Below are 14,254 nucleotides of genomic sequence, written 5' to 3' on the forward strand. Positions count from 1 at the left end.
TTAACCTCATTCATATTTCTCACGAACGGCACAGAATACGTTACACATCCTTAGTTGCTTACATGTATACAGCTAATACCATAAATGTTACGTTTTCTTTAGAAACTGTTATCGATCGGACTTTTTATAACTTATTAAAAAGTGCCTTTTAGGAAACTAATCTCTGTTACCTGGTCTGGTTTCCCCGAAGTAGATCCACATGTATATTTTTAGGTGTTCGGGCCAACAGCCCGGAACACCTCTTATTTTTGTTCGGTTTTTTTTTTTTATTGATACTTCTTCTTCTTCTTCTTCTTCTTCTTCTGTACGTCCCTTGTCCCCCTACAAAAACATCTTTCCAAACATCGTATGAACTTGAAACTTCACACATAGTTAGATATTTATTAGGAGAAGAAACCGTGTGAGTTACGTTATGATGACGTCATCAATTCTTGAGTTATGAATATTCAAAGTTTATTCATTCAAAAAATCATAACTTTTGATCTACATGAGGGATTTTTACAATCGAAACATCATCGGAATTGTCATTGAAAACTCCGTAAACGCCTCACAGACATGACCCCATTTTGATGTTGTCTTCCGGCTCAAAAGAGAGGTTGAAAATTTCAAAATTCACGTCTAAAGAACAACGTAAATCCCCATTGGTATGTGCATAAACATTGCACGTGTATTAGCGGTGCAGCAGAGCACGCTCCAGTGATCGTCCATTCTGCTTATTAGCGGCGATTGTCCGCTAAAAAAATCACACTTCCCAAGCACATATAAAGTTGAAACTTCACACCTGGTTAGATATGTATAAGGAGAAGAAACCGTTTGAGTTATGTCACGATGACGTCATCAATTCTTGAGTTATGAATTTTCAAAGTTTATTATTTTAAAAAATCATAACTTTTGATCTACATGATGGGTTGTTACAATCGACACATCATCGGAAAGTTCGTTAAAAACTCCGTAAATGCCTCGCAGACGTGATCCCATTTTGAGCTCGTCTTCTGGTTCAAAATCGAGTTTGAAAGTTCACAATTTCTTGTATAAAGAACTACGAAATTTCCCCATTGGTTGTGCGTAACACTTGTGGCGTACACGTGTAGTGTATAAGGCATAATTTATTTGGTGGCATGCTGCCAAGTTTGTTGTACTCTGTGCCATAGCGTGATATGCATAGAGCTATATAGCTATGCAGAACGCTGCGAAAACGATTTCATTTCAATCTTCAGCGTCAAATTGTTCAAATGTTACCCTTCTGATGGCTTAGTGGTCAATGTGGAATTGAAGACGAAGTTTGGCTGAGATGGCCACCTACTTCAGTGATTAATGGGACTTTTAATTATGTGAGAAAACAACAGTACAAAATGACGAACATTGGTCATGTTTTGGTTAAACACCGAGAAGAATAGAGACGTTACATCGATCGACCACTCCCCCCGGGTGAAGGGCGTTTTGGGCCCACGGAATTCACGTCAGTATTACGATATCTATTACTTCTTGAACTTAGCATAATCATCAACTGTTTTGATTATTTGTTAAAACAACTATCCAAGTTATTTTGAGTTAAATATTTTGAAGAAAAAAAAATCTCTGAAATAACATAAGCCCTTTCAAACTTTCTCTAGTAGGAAAGGACGTTACGTAAACTAATCTATTTCTACCTCCATGCACAGACATGGATGTTACAATACAAAACATTCAAAGAAAACAGAATGGTTAAAGCATAAGGCCCAAGCAATTAGGAGTGGTCTTGCTAAAATAAACTGCCGGATTAAACAAAACTTTAGTACAAACAAATCAATAAAACAATCCAGATTTTCATCTTCTTCTTCTCTTCGTCCCTTGTCCTCGAACAAAAGCACACTTCCCAAACTCGTATGAACTTGAAACTTCGCACATAGTTAGATATGCATTAGGAGTGGAATAATGTGTTTGTTAGGTCATGATGATGTCATCCATTCTTGAGTAATAAAAATTCAAATTATTACTTCAAAAAGTCATTATTTTTGATTCACGTTTTTTTTTTTTTACTTCTTTTTAAAAATATTATCAATAGAGCGCGAAAAAGCTTCATGAAGAATAGTCTTCGTTCAAGGCGGTTAAAACATACATGCCCCTTACAGTCTTTTCTTCAGTCGTCAGTCAATATTTCCTAAGTTCATATTTCCTAAACTACATAAGCTATTTTGACAATCTGTACATCATATGAAAGGGCTTTACGTACTTGACAGAACTGGATATGTTGGTGAACTTTCGTTGACCTTTTGACCTGTTTAAACGGGAAGTGACTGTGAAATGATTTGAAAGGGCGTGGTTTATTGTCTTTTAGGTCGAAAAAACATCCTTTGATGCTTTACCATCACACCAAACAAGTATTACCGATGACATTACCAAACATACACTTTTACTACATGACGTAATCATGTGGTTTTGACAGTTTTTGCAATTTGAATCATTTATTACAAATCTTGAGAACAAAGCAAGGTGTAATATTTGTTTTTTAATCCAGGCTTTTACTCCCGGAAACCGAACACCTTGAGTTTGTTCACAAACTCTCAATCTCTAGTTACCCCTTAAAATTATCTCCGTCTATTAATGTCCCTGATGCTAGATTTCCATGAAGTGATTGACACTTTGAACTGCGTAACGAGGTTCATCATCACAGAAACACGATTCCTTTGTGATGCCGCTCTAGTTTGGAGTTTCTTTGTTGTAAAGCCTTCAGACAAATCTGCCGATTCCGTCAAAATAAAGACGTAGTTTGTTGATGCTGTGGATCAGACTTCTGTCATTTTGGGGCCTACACCGCTTTCTCTATGAAATAATTGCCGCGCCAAGGCCAATAAGCTTTGGAAAGGTTCTTACGCCGCCTAGCAACAGTGTTGCCATGGTCAGAGGAAGGTGCCTCCAAGAGCACGGCCACTCTGCAAGAGTCTCTGACCGACTGTTTTTTTCACTGATTACTATTTTGTTCAAATGTGCGGCTCCGAAAACCATTTGGCAGCTAACGGTTTTTACCCTGCACACGTATGTTTGGTATTTTTGTATTAACCGATTCCAGCAACAGTGCGGCTACGAATCGGAGCGTTGCCGCTTACATTTTGCTGTGACGCTTGCGTTTGTATTGTTACAAAAACCTTTGTATTGTAACTGATCAATCTACCATAACTTTTCAAGAATAGCGCAGGCTTGCAATTTATGATTGTTTTTTTTTCGCCTCTTGGCAGTTTCAACTTTTAAACCCAAAAGTTATTTTCGATACAGTATAAACAATTATAAAACAATCCGAGGAAATATCTTGGTTTGTTTCTTACTTAATATGTTGTGAATGCCTCGTGCCTGAAGCTGAATTTGTGATGTTTTTTTCCCCCTGCTCCTCCTTATCCATATGCTCAACAAAAAGAATCCAAACATTAGTATTTTCCCGCCAAAGAGTGGACGTTCCTCCAAATTGTTTTTATTGATAACTTCCAGGAAACCTCCAATGAAACTCGTTCGAAAGTTAAATAAATTATTTAATTAAAATGTCATCTTTAATCAGGGTCATTGAAAAAAAGCAGAGCGGTTTTATGCCACAAATAATAAGAAGAGTTGAGAGATTAAGCCAGTCTGAGCGTTGCGAACACTGTTTCATTGTCTTCAATTGACATAACTTAAATCAAACTTTCCTTTCAATAATTTTTATTTTAAATGCTACGAGCTATATTTGAATTGGGATTATTTTGATTAATTTATGAACCAGGGAACCTTCAATGAAACTCGATTGAGAAACAAGTTAACCCTTTAATTAAAATATCTTCTTTAATCAGGGCCATTGAAAAAAAGCAGAGACAATCATTTATTCCACAAACAGTAAAAAGAGTTGAGAGATTAGTCTCCACCAGTCTGAGCGTTTCGAACATTGTTTCGGTATTGTCTTCAACTGACATAACTTAAATCGAACTTTCGTTTCAATAATTTTTCTCCTAAATGCTAAGAGCTATATAGGAATTGAGATTATTTTGATAATTGAATTAGGGCCTTTCAGGAAATTATTCTCCATTAACTTGCCAGTTTCCCTCGAAATTAATCCCCAAAGAATGGTTGGTACGTCTTCAAAAAGTCCCCTCTATATTTTTCCCAAGTGATTGACACTTTTTCTGATGTTCACCGCGTTCAAACCTGGGGGTGGGTAACAAGGTCCATCTTCAGAGAAACACGATTCCTTTGTGATGCCGCTGGAGTTCAGCATTTCTTTATTGTTAGCCTTCAAACAAATCTGCCGATTCCGTCAAAATAAAGACGTTATTGGTTGATTCTGTTGATCGGACTTCTGTCATTTGGGGCCTACCGCTTTCTTTATGAAATAATTGCCGCGGCAAGGCCCAAAAGCTTTGAAAAGGTTCTTACGCCGCCTAGCAACAGTGTTGCCATGGTCAGAGGTCGGCGCATACAAGAGCACGGCCACTCTGCAATAGTCTCTTACCGACTTGCTTTCGTTTCATTGCATACTGTTGTGTTCAAGTATGTGCGGATCGAAAACAATTTGACAGCTTAGTTTTTACCCTGGCTTAACGTGTATGTGGAACTCAGATATTTTTTAACTAACCTTAGTGATTCCGTTGCTGCGAAAAATTTGATGTGACGCATGAGGTTGTATTGTTAAAATTACCTTTGTGTTTTAAATGATCATTCTACCATAATTTTTCAAGAATATTGCAGACTTGAACAAATTTGATGGTGGTTTTTTTTTTCTTCTTGGCAGCTTCAACTTTTTAACCCAAAACTGATTTTCATGTAGCATAAATAATTATTAAACAATCCGAGGACATATCTGGGTTTTGTTATTCAACATATTGTCCATGCCTCATGCATAAGGCTGATTTTGTGAAGTTTTTCCATGCTCCTCCGTATCCGTAAGCTCTAAAACAATGATAATTCGAACATAAGTATTTTTCAGAATTGTTTTTATTTATGAACCAGGAAACCTTCAATGAAACTCGTTCGAAAATTAAATTAATTATTTAATTAAAATTTAATCTCTAATCATGGCAATTGAATTTATTCCGCAAATAATAAGAGTTGAGAGTTTAATAGTCTACGCCAGTCTGAGCGTTTCGAACACTGTTTCGGTATTGTATTCAAATGACATAACTTTAACAGAACTTTCGTTTCAATAATTTGTCGTTTAAATGCTAAGACCTATTGGAATTTGGATTATTTTGATATTTGAATTAGGGCCTTTTAGGAAGTTGTTCTCCATTAACTTTTTAATTTTTCTAAAAATTAATCCCCAAAGAACGTCTTGAAAAAGCTTAGTCTTCAAAGAAAAATGATTCCTATGTGATGCCGCTGCAGTTTGAATTTCGTGATTGTTAAGCCTTCAAATAAATCTGCACATTCCGTAAAGATAAACGACGTATTTGATTGATTCTGTGGTTCTGAATTCTGTCATTTGGGGTTACGCGCTTGCTTGCTGAAATAATTCCCGCGGCAAGGCCCATAAGCATTGGAAAGTTTCTTAGCAACAGTGTTGCCATGGTCAGAGGATGGTGCATGAGCACGGCCACTTTAAGGAGTAGTGACCGACCGTCAACTTGCTTTCTTTTCAATGTGCGGCAAACAATTTGGCAGCCAAGGTTTTACTCCACCTATTTCTATACGTGTGTACGGGTTGTTATTTACCTTGCAGTTGAAAACAAAACAAAAAAATCCCCGAAATCACGTGGTTGAACATTTTTGCCTGCCTCCCTAAAACAATGGGGTTTTTTCCTGAATTTAGTTACTTTTCATCATTTTTTTTATTGGCATTTGTTTAATGATTTGTTTTTTACTTATGGTAACAAGAGTTATATTTATATTCAAAGTTGAAAACCAACGGTTCTTTTCAAAACCACCCAAACTCATTAGAGAGAGTTATCACATGGTGTTACCGCAAACCTTTTTTATATCGTTTTTCCACCATGCACAAGTTTCAAATCCTACTTAAATTCAAATTATTTTGATGTTATAAAAGTTTTGTATTGGTTCGACTACCTTGACTAGATTATATGAGTCCAATCTTACTAAACATTAATTTAATTTGAACAGCATCTGGAAAATGACATTCTACTTCAAGGAGTTTTTTATCCCGACATAATTGATCTCATGATGTTGTCATCTTACGTATACGTTTTGCAGCATCAGAGCAAGAAAATAAAACGTATCAAGGAGGCGATATCCTTCTCTCAGGCTGTCGACTTTGTAATCATAAATTATTTCTGTAAGACGACATCCTATTTTTGAAGAACTATGTTAAAGCAAGTTTATGTTTCCTTTTTATAGCACATAATTGAAAAAAACTCACAGGGCCGAACCCCCCACTATAAATTTATCCCGACCAAAAAAATGCACACCCTTCAGTAAGATGAGTGACAGCTCCATTGTTCAACGGTTCCTTTGAGATGCCGCTGGTAAAACATTTAAGAAGCTTTGCTTAAAAAGTGTGGTTTTTGGGGGATCCGACTTTCCCATTGATGGGAATTTAATCCAGTGGGGACAGTGGCAAAAGAGGACACCAACACTTCCTATGTGATGCCGCTAGCTTTTTATACTTGTTTCTGAAACTAGCTCGTCCAATAAAACGGGCTGTCTCCTTCCAAATAAAGACGTAGTCGTTGCCTATTGGGGTAGTTTTAGGCGGTAGGTTTATACAAAAGTGACTGTATAGAACTTTCGTGCATTGGTTCATTTGGAATGGGTTGTCTATACGCAACAATTCCTTTGTGATGCCGCAGGAGTTTCAAACTTCTTTTCAGTAAATAGTTCTTCAAATCAAACCGGCTTTTTCCTTCCAAATAAAGCTGTAATAGGCTGTAAACTGTGGTTGCTTTCAGCTGGTAACAATAATGAATCACATCTCAAGCATTCACGCAACCATACAAGGAGAATGGTCCAGCATTTTTCGCGTGGAGATTGTCGCGTGGAGATTGTCGCGAAAGAGTACCGCCTACGCGCGACTAATTGCCGACGGCTGTTTACGCATTTTGTTGTCTGGCGCGATAAGACCCACGCGTTAGGCGGCGCAACAGTCTATCGCGCCAAGGCATTTCTATCGCGCTAAATTTATCGCACAGCGTCTAGTTATTTTCAATCGGTACTGTAGGTTGTCTTATTTGTAACCGCGAATGCCTTTTTTTTCTTAACCGGATATCCGCATAGGGTGCGAATACCTATTTACAAACCGGAGAATTCTGTAATTACAACCGAGTAACCGGATATTCTTTAATATCCAAATATCCGCGGATGTCGGGCGACAACTGATATGAATGTTTTGTCTGAATCCTTATGAAACTTCTATTAAGACAGCATAAAACAGCATATATTAAGTATTTAACTATGCTCACCTCCATGAAGAGTTAAAACAATGACATTTCTGACGTAATTTGTTCAAAGATTACAAAAGTTTTCCTTCACGTAGAGTCAATCACGATCAAAAGAAAAAGCAAATTGCCATCTTTAAATTAGATCCGGTCATTTTTATGAATGAACCGAGTGACACTGTCTAAAAGTAATATCAATCCGCCCATAAGATCTCATTCACAAACGAACAGCGCCCTCTAGCGGCAAAAAAAAAAATATTTTAAAACAAATTTTAAATTTTTCTTTTTTAATAGCGCCCTTTAGCGGCGAAAAAAACTATTCGAATATCCGGTTAATTTTGGATAGTTGGCCAGCGGTATTCGCCCAGCACTATTGTTGATAAAACAAACCTAGCTGATTGGCGTGGACGACCGAATATTAGTAAAACATGCAATCATGTAAACATAGGTTTTAACCAAATTCAATATTTTCTGCAAACTTTCAATAAAATAAAATACCTTCCATGAATAATTGCTTCGTTACTAAAAGAAATCACTCTTGGTTTGAATACTTGTGTAACATTCTTACATACAGTAGCTACCTCGGTCTGCAATAACTGTGGATGAGAAGTTGCAATAGAAAGGTCTATACATTGCAGCTGCAGTCAATGTTGTAGCAAATTCCAGATTAAGTACACATTGGGGGGGGGGATAAACAGAGCCACTGCACATCCTGTTTACAAGATGATGATTGTATAGCAGAAACACCAGATGAAACAAATGTTGAAAGCAATTACTGAGCAGTATAGCATCAGCACAAGCAGGCAGTCACCTGGTTATGCTTCCATTTTGTTGGGGGGGGGGGCGCATTTCTATGAACATCATGTTAATGCTCACTGATTCCCACATGCACAAACACGGATATATATTTTTTAAGGGAATTTGTATTGTATATTTTGTGTAGAAAGGGCTCTTAAAGAAGTAGAATTCTCTGTATGACCTAAAAGAATGTAAGAAAGTTTGAACAATCACTTACAGATCTTGTTGTAGCGTGTGGAAATCGTTTGAACTGAGTCCTGGCCTGAGGTTTGCGAGGAATTTGTCTTTGATTGTTGTATGCAAAACCTGAATCTTTAAATTTTGTGCTTTGTTTCAGAAGCTAGGAGACTCCAGCAAGCCAGTCATGAGAGCCGAGAACGTGATGCTAGCTCGTCTAGCGAGACCCATGGTTATCCAAGGCGACCCTACTCTACTGGCTCTAGCCACTCTGGGCCAAGTCAAGAGAGACGTATCTCTACGTCATCTGAAAACCAATCTGCCTATCGGGAGTCGCCATCATCTTTGAGTCGGTCAACACCCAAGGGACGAGAAATGGAAAAAGAGAGGAAGGATGAAGAAGGGAGACACAAAGATAGAGCAGAGGCTCAGCTAAGAACCCAAGACATGGAAAGAGAAGCATCCGCAATCTTCGCTGCTCTGTTTGAGAAGGACAATAAGTCATCTCGAGTATCAACAGAGGATGAATCTGAGAGTTCTTCCAGGCCACTGACCGCAGCCAACTTGATTGACGTCATTATAACTCGCTCCATCAACCAACCTATGATGGACAGTCAGGACCAGGGTACTGATTCAGACAGTGGAGATGGGATGCCCATTGGACGGAGTGTGGTCTCATCCAAAGACAAATTAAACAAGACTGTTTCTGATTCTGACTCAATCAAGCAAGAGAATGGCGACAGCAATGCTGTGCCATCCTCTTCAACTGAGCGATCTCCAACTGCTGCAAAAGACTCCAATATGTCCAACCCCAAAGATACAGCTGGTGAAAGGCCAGAGCGATCACAGGAAAGCCTTGTCCCAGTCTCATCCCAATCACCATTGCCTATTACTCTAGCTGAGCACATTGACACTATCATCTCCATGGACTATAATAAGATAGATCAGACCAGCCAAGTGATACCATCAGCATCTACATCTACTTCATCTCTTAGTAAGCGTGAACGAGGGAAAGCATCCGCAAGTATTGATACCTCCGAGAGTCATGAACCAGGACCTTCATCTAGCTCTCCAAGGTCCAGATACAGATCAACAGAGAGTGAAGTTGGATCAACTAACGATACAGGCAGAAGGAGCAGTCCTGTGGCTTCATCCCTTCAGACTATGCATGGAGGTCGTAGTAGTAGCATCAGTGAAACCAGAATGAGAAATCAAGGGATGATGTCTTATGGTGGGCCGGCTGATCCTAATATCAACAGCTCTAAAGACAACAGTCCTAGAAGTCGAGCTGGATCAACTGCTTCAGATATATCTAGTGCCTCTGCATCACCTGCAAATGCCAGACCAGATAGCTACTCCAACAGGGTGTCCTCCCAGTGGGGGACTCGTAAAGACCTGGAAGCTGGTAGGGTGTCCCGCAGTTCATCAGAGCAGAGTCGTGAGGCATCCCCAGTCAGTGTTGGTGACATGACAGCTCCAGCGTCATGGCAAAGAAAATACCAGCAGGAAGGTAATGGAGCGGATAGCAGTGAGAATGCATCGAGAGGAGCTCAACAGCGATTTAGGGTCCATAGTTCCCAATCAACATCCCCTCAGCAGCCAGAGAGCTGGGGAATGGCAGACTCTAACCGTCCCCCATCAAGAGGCAGAAGAAGGGAATCACCCAAAACCACTGTGGAACCAGGTTGTAGTTCTATGTCCCAGTTGGATGCATCCTCTAGTAGTGAGGACCGATCTCGCTTTACATCTGTGCCTGTGGAGAGTGGAGTTAGTGATAGTCAGCGACAGCTTAGCAGCAGTCAGTCAGACACCAAGTCTAGATCAGAAGTGGAGAGTTCTCGTGGTGGAAACCCTGCACCCCAGAGCACTTCACATGAGTATGCCTCAGATGGTTCTCTGCAGCCTGCTGATAGCATGTCACAGATGAGACAGTGTCTCATGGGTTCAGCTCAGTCACTCAGCAGATCTCCAAAACATGGACAGCCTAGTATGCTTCCCAGCAGTAGTCAGGGTAGACCACCACCACGCAAAGACACTGGCCTGTTCAAATTTGATCTACAGAAGTCAATTAATCGAATGATTGAGTCGCAGGTGCGCATGGACACACCTGTCAGGGTGGACACACAGGTCAGAATGGATGACTATGTGACTCGTCTTGTAGAAGCAGAAATGTCTAGCTCCAGATCGTCACCGCAGCGTTGTGACAGTCGAGAAAGCACCAGTACTGCTGAGTCTGGTGGCCTAGAGGTAGACGAGAGCCGCATCTCAGATGAATTTGATTTGGACAACCATGAAGCAGAGTCTGTTCAGCAGCCTAGCATTACACAATTGCGCCCTCGTGGGAGTAGTCCTAGGTTAGCAGTTCGTGAGAGTGGGGAAGTAGATTCAGGACCTATGGAAGGTGGTGCTAGGTTAGCAGTGGGATCATCAAGTGGTATTGGAAGTAATCGAGTGACTGGTGTAACCTCACCAAACATGGCAGCACAGCAAGGTGATCTATCCAACCAACCCAGCCAATCAGTACAGACTTCACCAGCAGTGTCTGGTCAACAGGGCTTTGCAACATCAGCTAGTGGCAATGTGGGAAACCAGTTTGCTTACTCTGCACTCTCCTTTAGATCACCCGCTCCTGCAGCTGCTGCAGCTTCCTCATCCACACCAAATACCGCCCAGAATCACCTCGCCAACCCCCATCGCCGGAACCCCTCCCCACACTTGGGGCCTGTCAGAGGGCCATCACCCGTTCCTGGTCCAGGTTTAGCTGGTCCAGGTTTAGCTGGTACACGTGACAGGGAGCCAGCACCCTTGCTCTCTTCCCAATATGAAACCTTATCAGACAGTGACTAATATTTTATACTAGTAGACATTAGTTTAGTTTTTCAGTTGTAGTCTAAGCAGTTGTTAAGTAATCAACTTGAACTTCTCTGTTACGAGAAGAAAGTTATGTTGTGATGTAGTAAGAACATTTCTTTAATGCACTGTTATTGAAAAAAATTAAGTTTTGTTTCATTTTTCAGCTTATAAATTGCCCTTTTTAAGCCAATTTTAACTTTTGTTTGTCCTTCATGGCATTTCAGTTGTGGTACAAACTATGTATGCAATTTGTCTCATCGGCCATTTTCTGTGGGGAAAATCCTTTTAATGAAAAATGTTTGAACTGATGACAAATTCAATTCAATCTGTGATTAATAGTGTTTGGTATCAGTTGTTGGCCAAGACAATGTGGATTTAATAACATTTCAAATTTGACTACCGAGGTTGCTCGGTAGCTAGAGGCAGTTCAGCAGTTTATCCCTGATGTAAATTTATCATTTTTATGATTTTTAGAGCTACTTTAATTGTAAGAGTTATTTTAATTGTTTTCGGGCAAGTGGAAATGTGAGTTCAATATTATAAGTTATCAACAAAAGCACAAGTGGAATACAGAAAAATATAGCGCTTCTGCATCCCATAATCCAACGAGGCTGAATGCAGAGTTGGATATGGGACGGGGATGCTATATTTGTCCATATTTCCACGAGCGCGCGTGTGATAACGTATTTATCTTCAAGCAAACTTGGCGCGTGACATAGAACACACAAGAGGCATGTAGTGATATTAGCCGTGCAACATAGGTTTATACCACCACTCCATTCCGCAAATCTGATTAAATCTGATTGGAGGATTAGCGTGTACTTGAAGATAATACAAGTTATAAGTATTGATGATTGGTAGTGTAAGCGCAATGAGGCTGAACATCAAGGTGGTTGTCACTACTCATTTGTTATCCTGCAATTTTATCCCTGAAATCACAGTTACCTAAAAAAAAAAACGAATTTGTGTTTATGGTGAGGGTGGCCACTTCACACGAAAAAATTTAAAGGCAACCAGTTCCAGGCAATTTCGAATAACAAATTCATTCACATTTCAGTTTTCTGCCCGTTTCCTGTGATAGTGAGTTACAGCTAGACAATTGTCTCATTTGCTGGTGAAGTATTCATTGTTCATACAACTCAGAGGGTCACTCCAAGTTGCCTGAAACAAATTGCCCTGTGTGACACATGGCCTTCACAACAGTATTGTTATTCAGAACCTATTTTCAGGATTTGAAATAGATTTTGCAACCCATTCTTATTTGAGAAAAGTAAAATAAATCATGTAGTTAATATTAATGGTTAAAAGGACGACGAAGGCCATCCTGTAATTCTTAATCATGTTTGCCGATGAGTATCTGTTGATGGGGAGTCAATAACATTGATTGCTTAGAAAGTATCATTCTGTTTTAAAGAAACATCTCAACACGGGTCTAGGAACACTGTGTACTGAGATAGCAATTAGAAATATTCCACGTTATCACATCATTAAGCAAATCATGGATATGCTTTATTGACAATCACCTTCAGTGAATTTTCATGGTGTTCTTTTTGAAGTACTTGAAAGTGAGTAAGTTTTATGTGATTAGTTTCACAACTTACCATTGTTATTTTCTGGTCGCTTGGAAACTTTGTTAGATTATTTTCTGTTCACTTTATATTAAGAATGTTTGTTAATGTTGATGTAAAACATCACGTGTGTTTTATTAAAGGTACATGCTGAACAATTCAGAAAAATGCTTTGCTACCCCCTCCCCCCCCCCCCCTTGACTTGTGGACAAGTCATTGAATGTTTGTCGCGATGATAGTGTTCCGACTTTTCTGAATCTCCCCGCGATTCCCACGGTGTTCTCGGGAGACTTCTGGCCCAGCGAGACTACTGCTCTCACGACTACGTTCCCATAAGTAGAATTCCGTGAGAGTAGTGATCTCGCGAGAGTTGTAACCGATCGTGGAAACCTGAATCTTTACGACACCGCCACGACTCGACTATCTCACTGCGGCAGACCATTAACGATTTGTCCACAAGTCTACCCCCCCCCCTTAAAAGTATGGTACATGAATGCCAAGTGTAATATCAACTGAGACACAAGGGGGAAAATGTCACAAGAAACATAATCTGATAACACTGAAATTCTTCTTTTGAATTGCCAATTCAAAATAAAGGCATTGAAAACTAAAGGATTGAAATCAATCCTTTCTTTTTAAAGCCATCCATGTATCATACTTTAAAAAGTTTATCTGTTTGCAAGAGACCAACTAGTCTGAATGCTATATACACTAAATTGTTTTAATACCATGTAGCTTTATACTGTGTCCCGTCTAAAATTGGCTTCTTTAACTGTTACATGTGAACCTTTTGTTTTAATATAAACAGAGAAATTTATTAGTTCACAAGTGATATTTTTGTCAACCAAAGTTAAGAAACTGCTGAAACATTATCACGTGTAATGAAAATTCAGCTCTTTTCTTTTGTCCAGGAAAGTAATCTGGAAAACAAGAAGGGAAAAGTGTACAGTTGTTTTTGTTGGTGAAGATATTCATTAAAAACGTTGTTGTATCTTAGGAATCAAATGGCTCAAATTTGTTTTCATTTTCTGTTTGTTTTTCATTCTTTCTTTTTAATACAAGATTTTCTGTGAACTGAGTTGGTCGAGCGTAATATCACTAGCAACCAGAGTCGATGTCACAGTTTTTTTCCAGGGCGAGTGTGAAACTTTATTTTTTCAAATGGCTTTTTCAAAAGATTTAGGAAGGGTTTAAATTTATCAGTAGGAATTTTCCTAAGGTTTTCTGTGAACTGAATGGGTCTAGTTGAATATTGCTCGTTATGAGAGTTGGACCGGTTCGGTTTGTTTGGTCTGATTTGGTCCAGTTCGGTTGGTCCAGTTTGGACTGGTTGGGTCTGGTTCAGAACGGTTTGGCCCGGTTTTGACTGGTTCGGTCTAATTTGTTCAGTTCTGTCCAGTTCATTTTACTACTCATGAATGCCAAAATGTAAATGGATGACTTATTAGAATATTCACGTCATGTATCGAGCCGGTTTACAGTGTGTTTACTGTGCAATGGTGATAGCTAAGAGACATTGCCTTTATGAAA

General features: G+C 39.3%; 1 protein-coding gene across 7 annotated transcripts in view; it reads left to right on the forward strand.

The window, feature by feature from the left end:
• LOC139938976 (uncharacterized) overlaps window positions 1–13,718 on the forward strand; it is an 88,373-nt gene extending 74,655 nt beyond the window's left edge. For 6 of the 7 annotated variants that reach the window (XM_071934662.1, XM_071934666.1, XM_071934667.1 and 3 more), the window contains exon 30: window positions 8,464–13,718. In XM_071934662.1, the coding sequence (XP_071790763.1) occupies window positions 8,464–11,150 (2,687 nt within the window). In that variant the 3' untranslated portion in view covers window positions 11,151–13,718. The remainder of the gene's footprint in view (window positions 1–8,463) is intronic. The other variant, XM_071934664.1, reaches the window with a different exon arrangement.
• Window positions 13,719–14,254: the final 536 nt, after the last annotated feature.

The sequence above is a fragment of the Asterias amurensis genome, chromosome 6 (genome assembly GCF_032118995.1).
Source record: "Asterias amurensis chromosome 6, ASM3211899v1".
NCBI classification, from domain to species: Eukaryota; Metazoa; Echinodermata; class Asteroidea; order Forcipulatida; family Asteriidae; genus Asterias; species Asterias amurensis.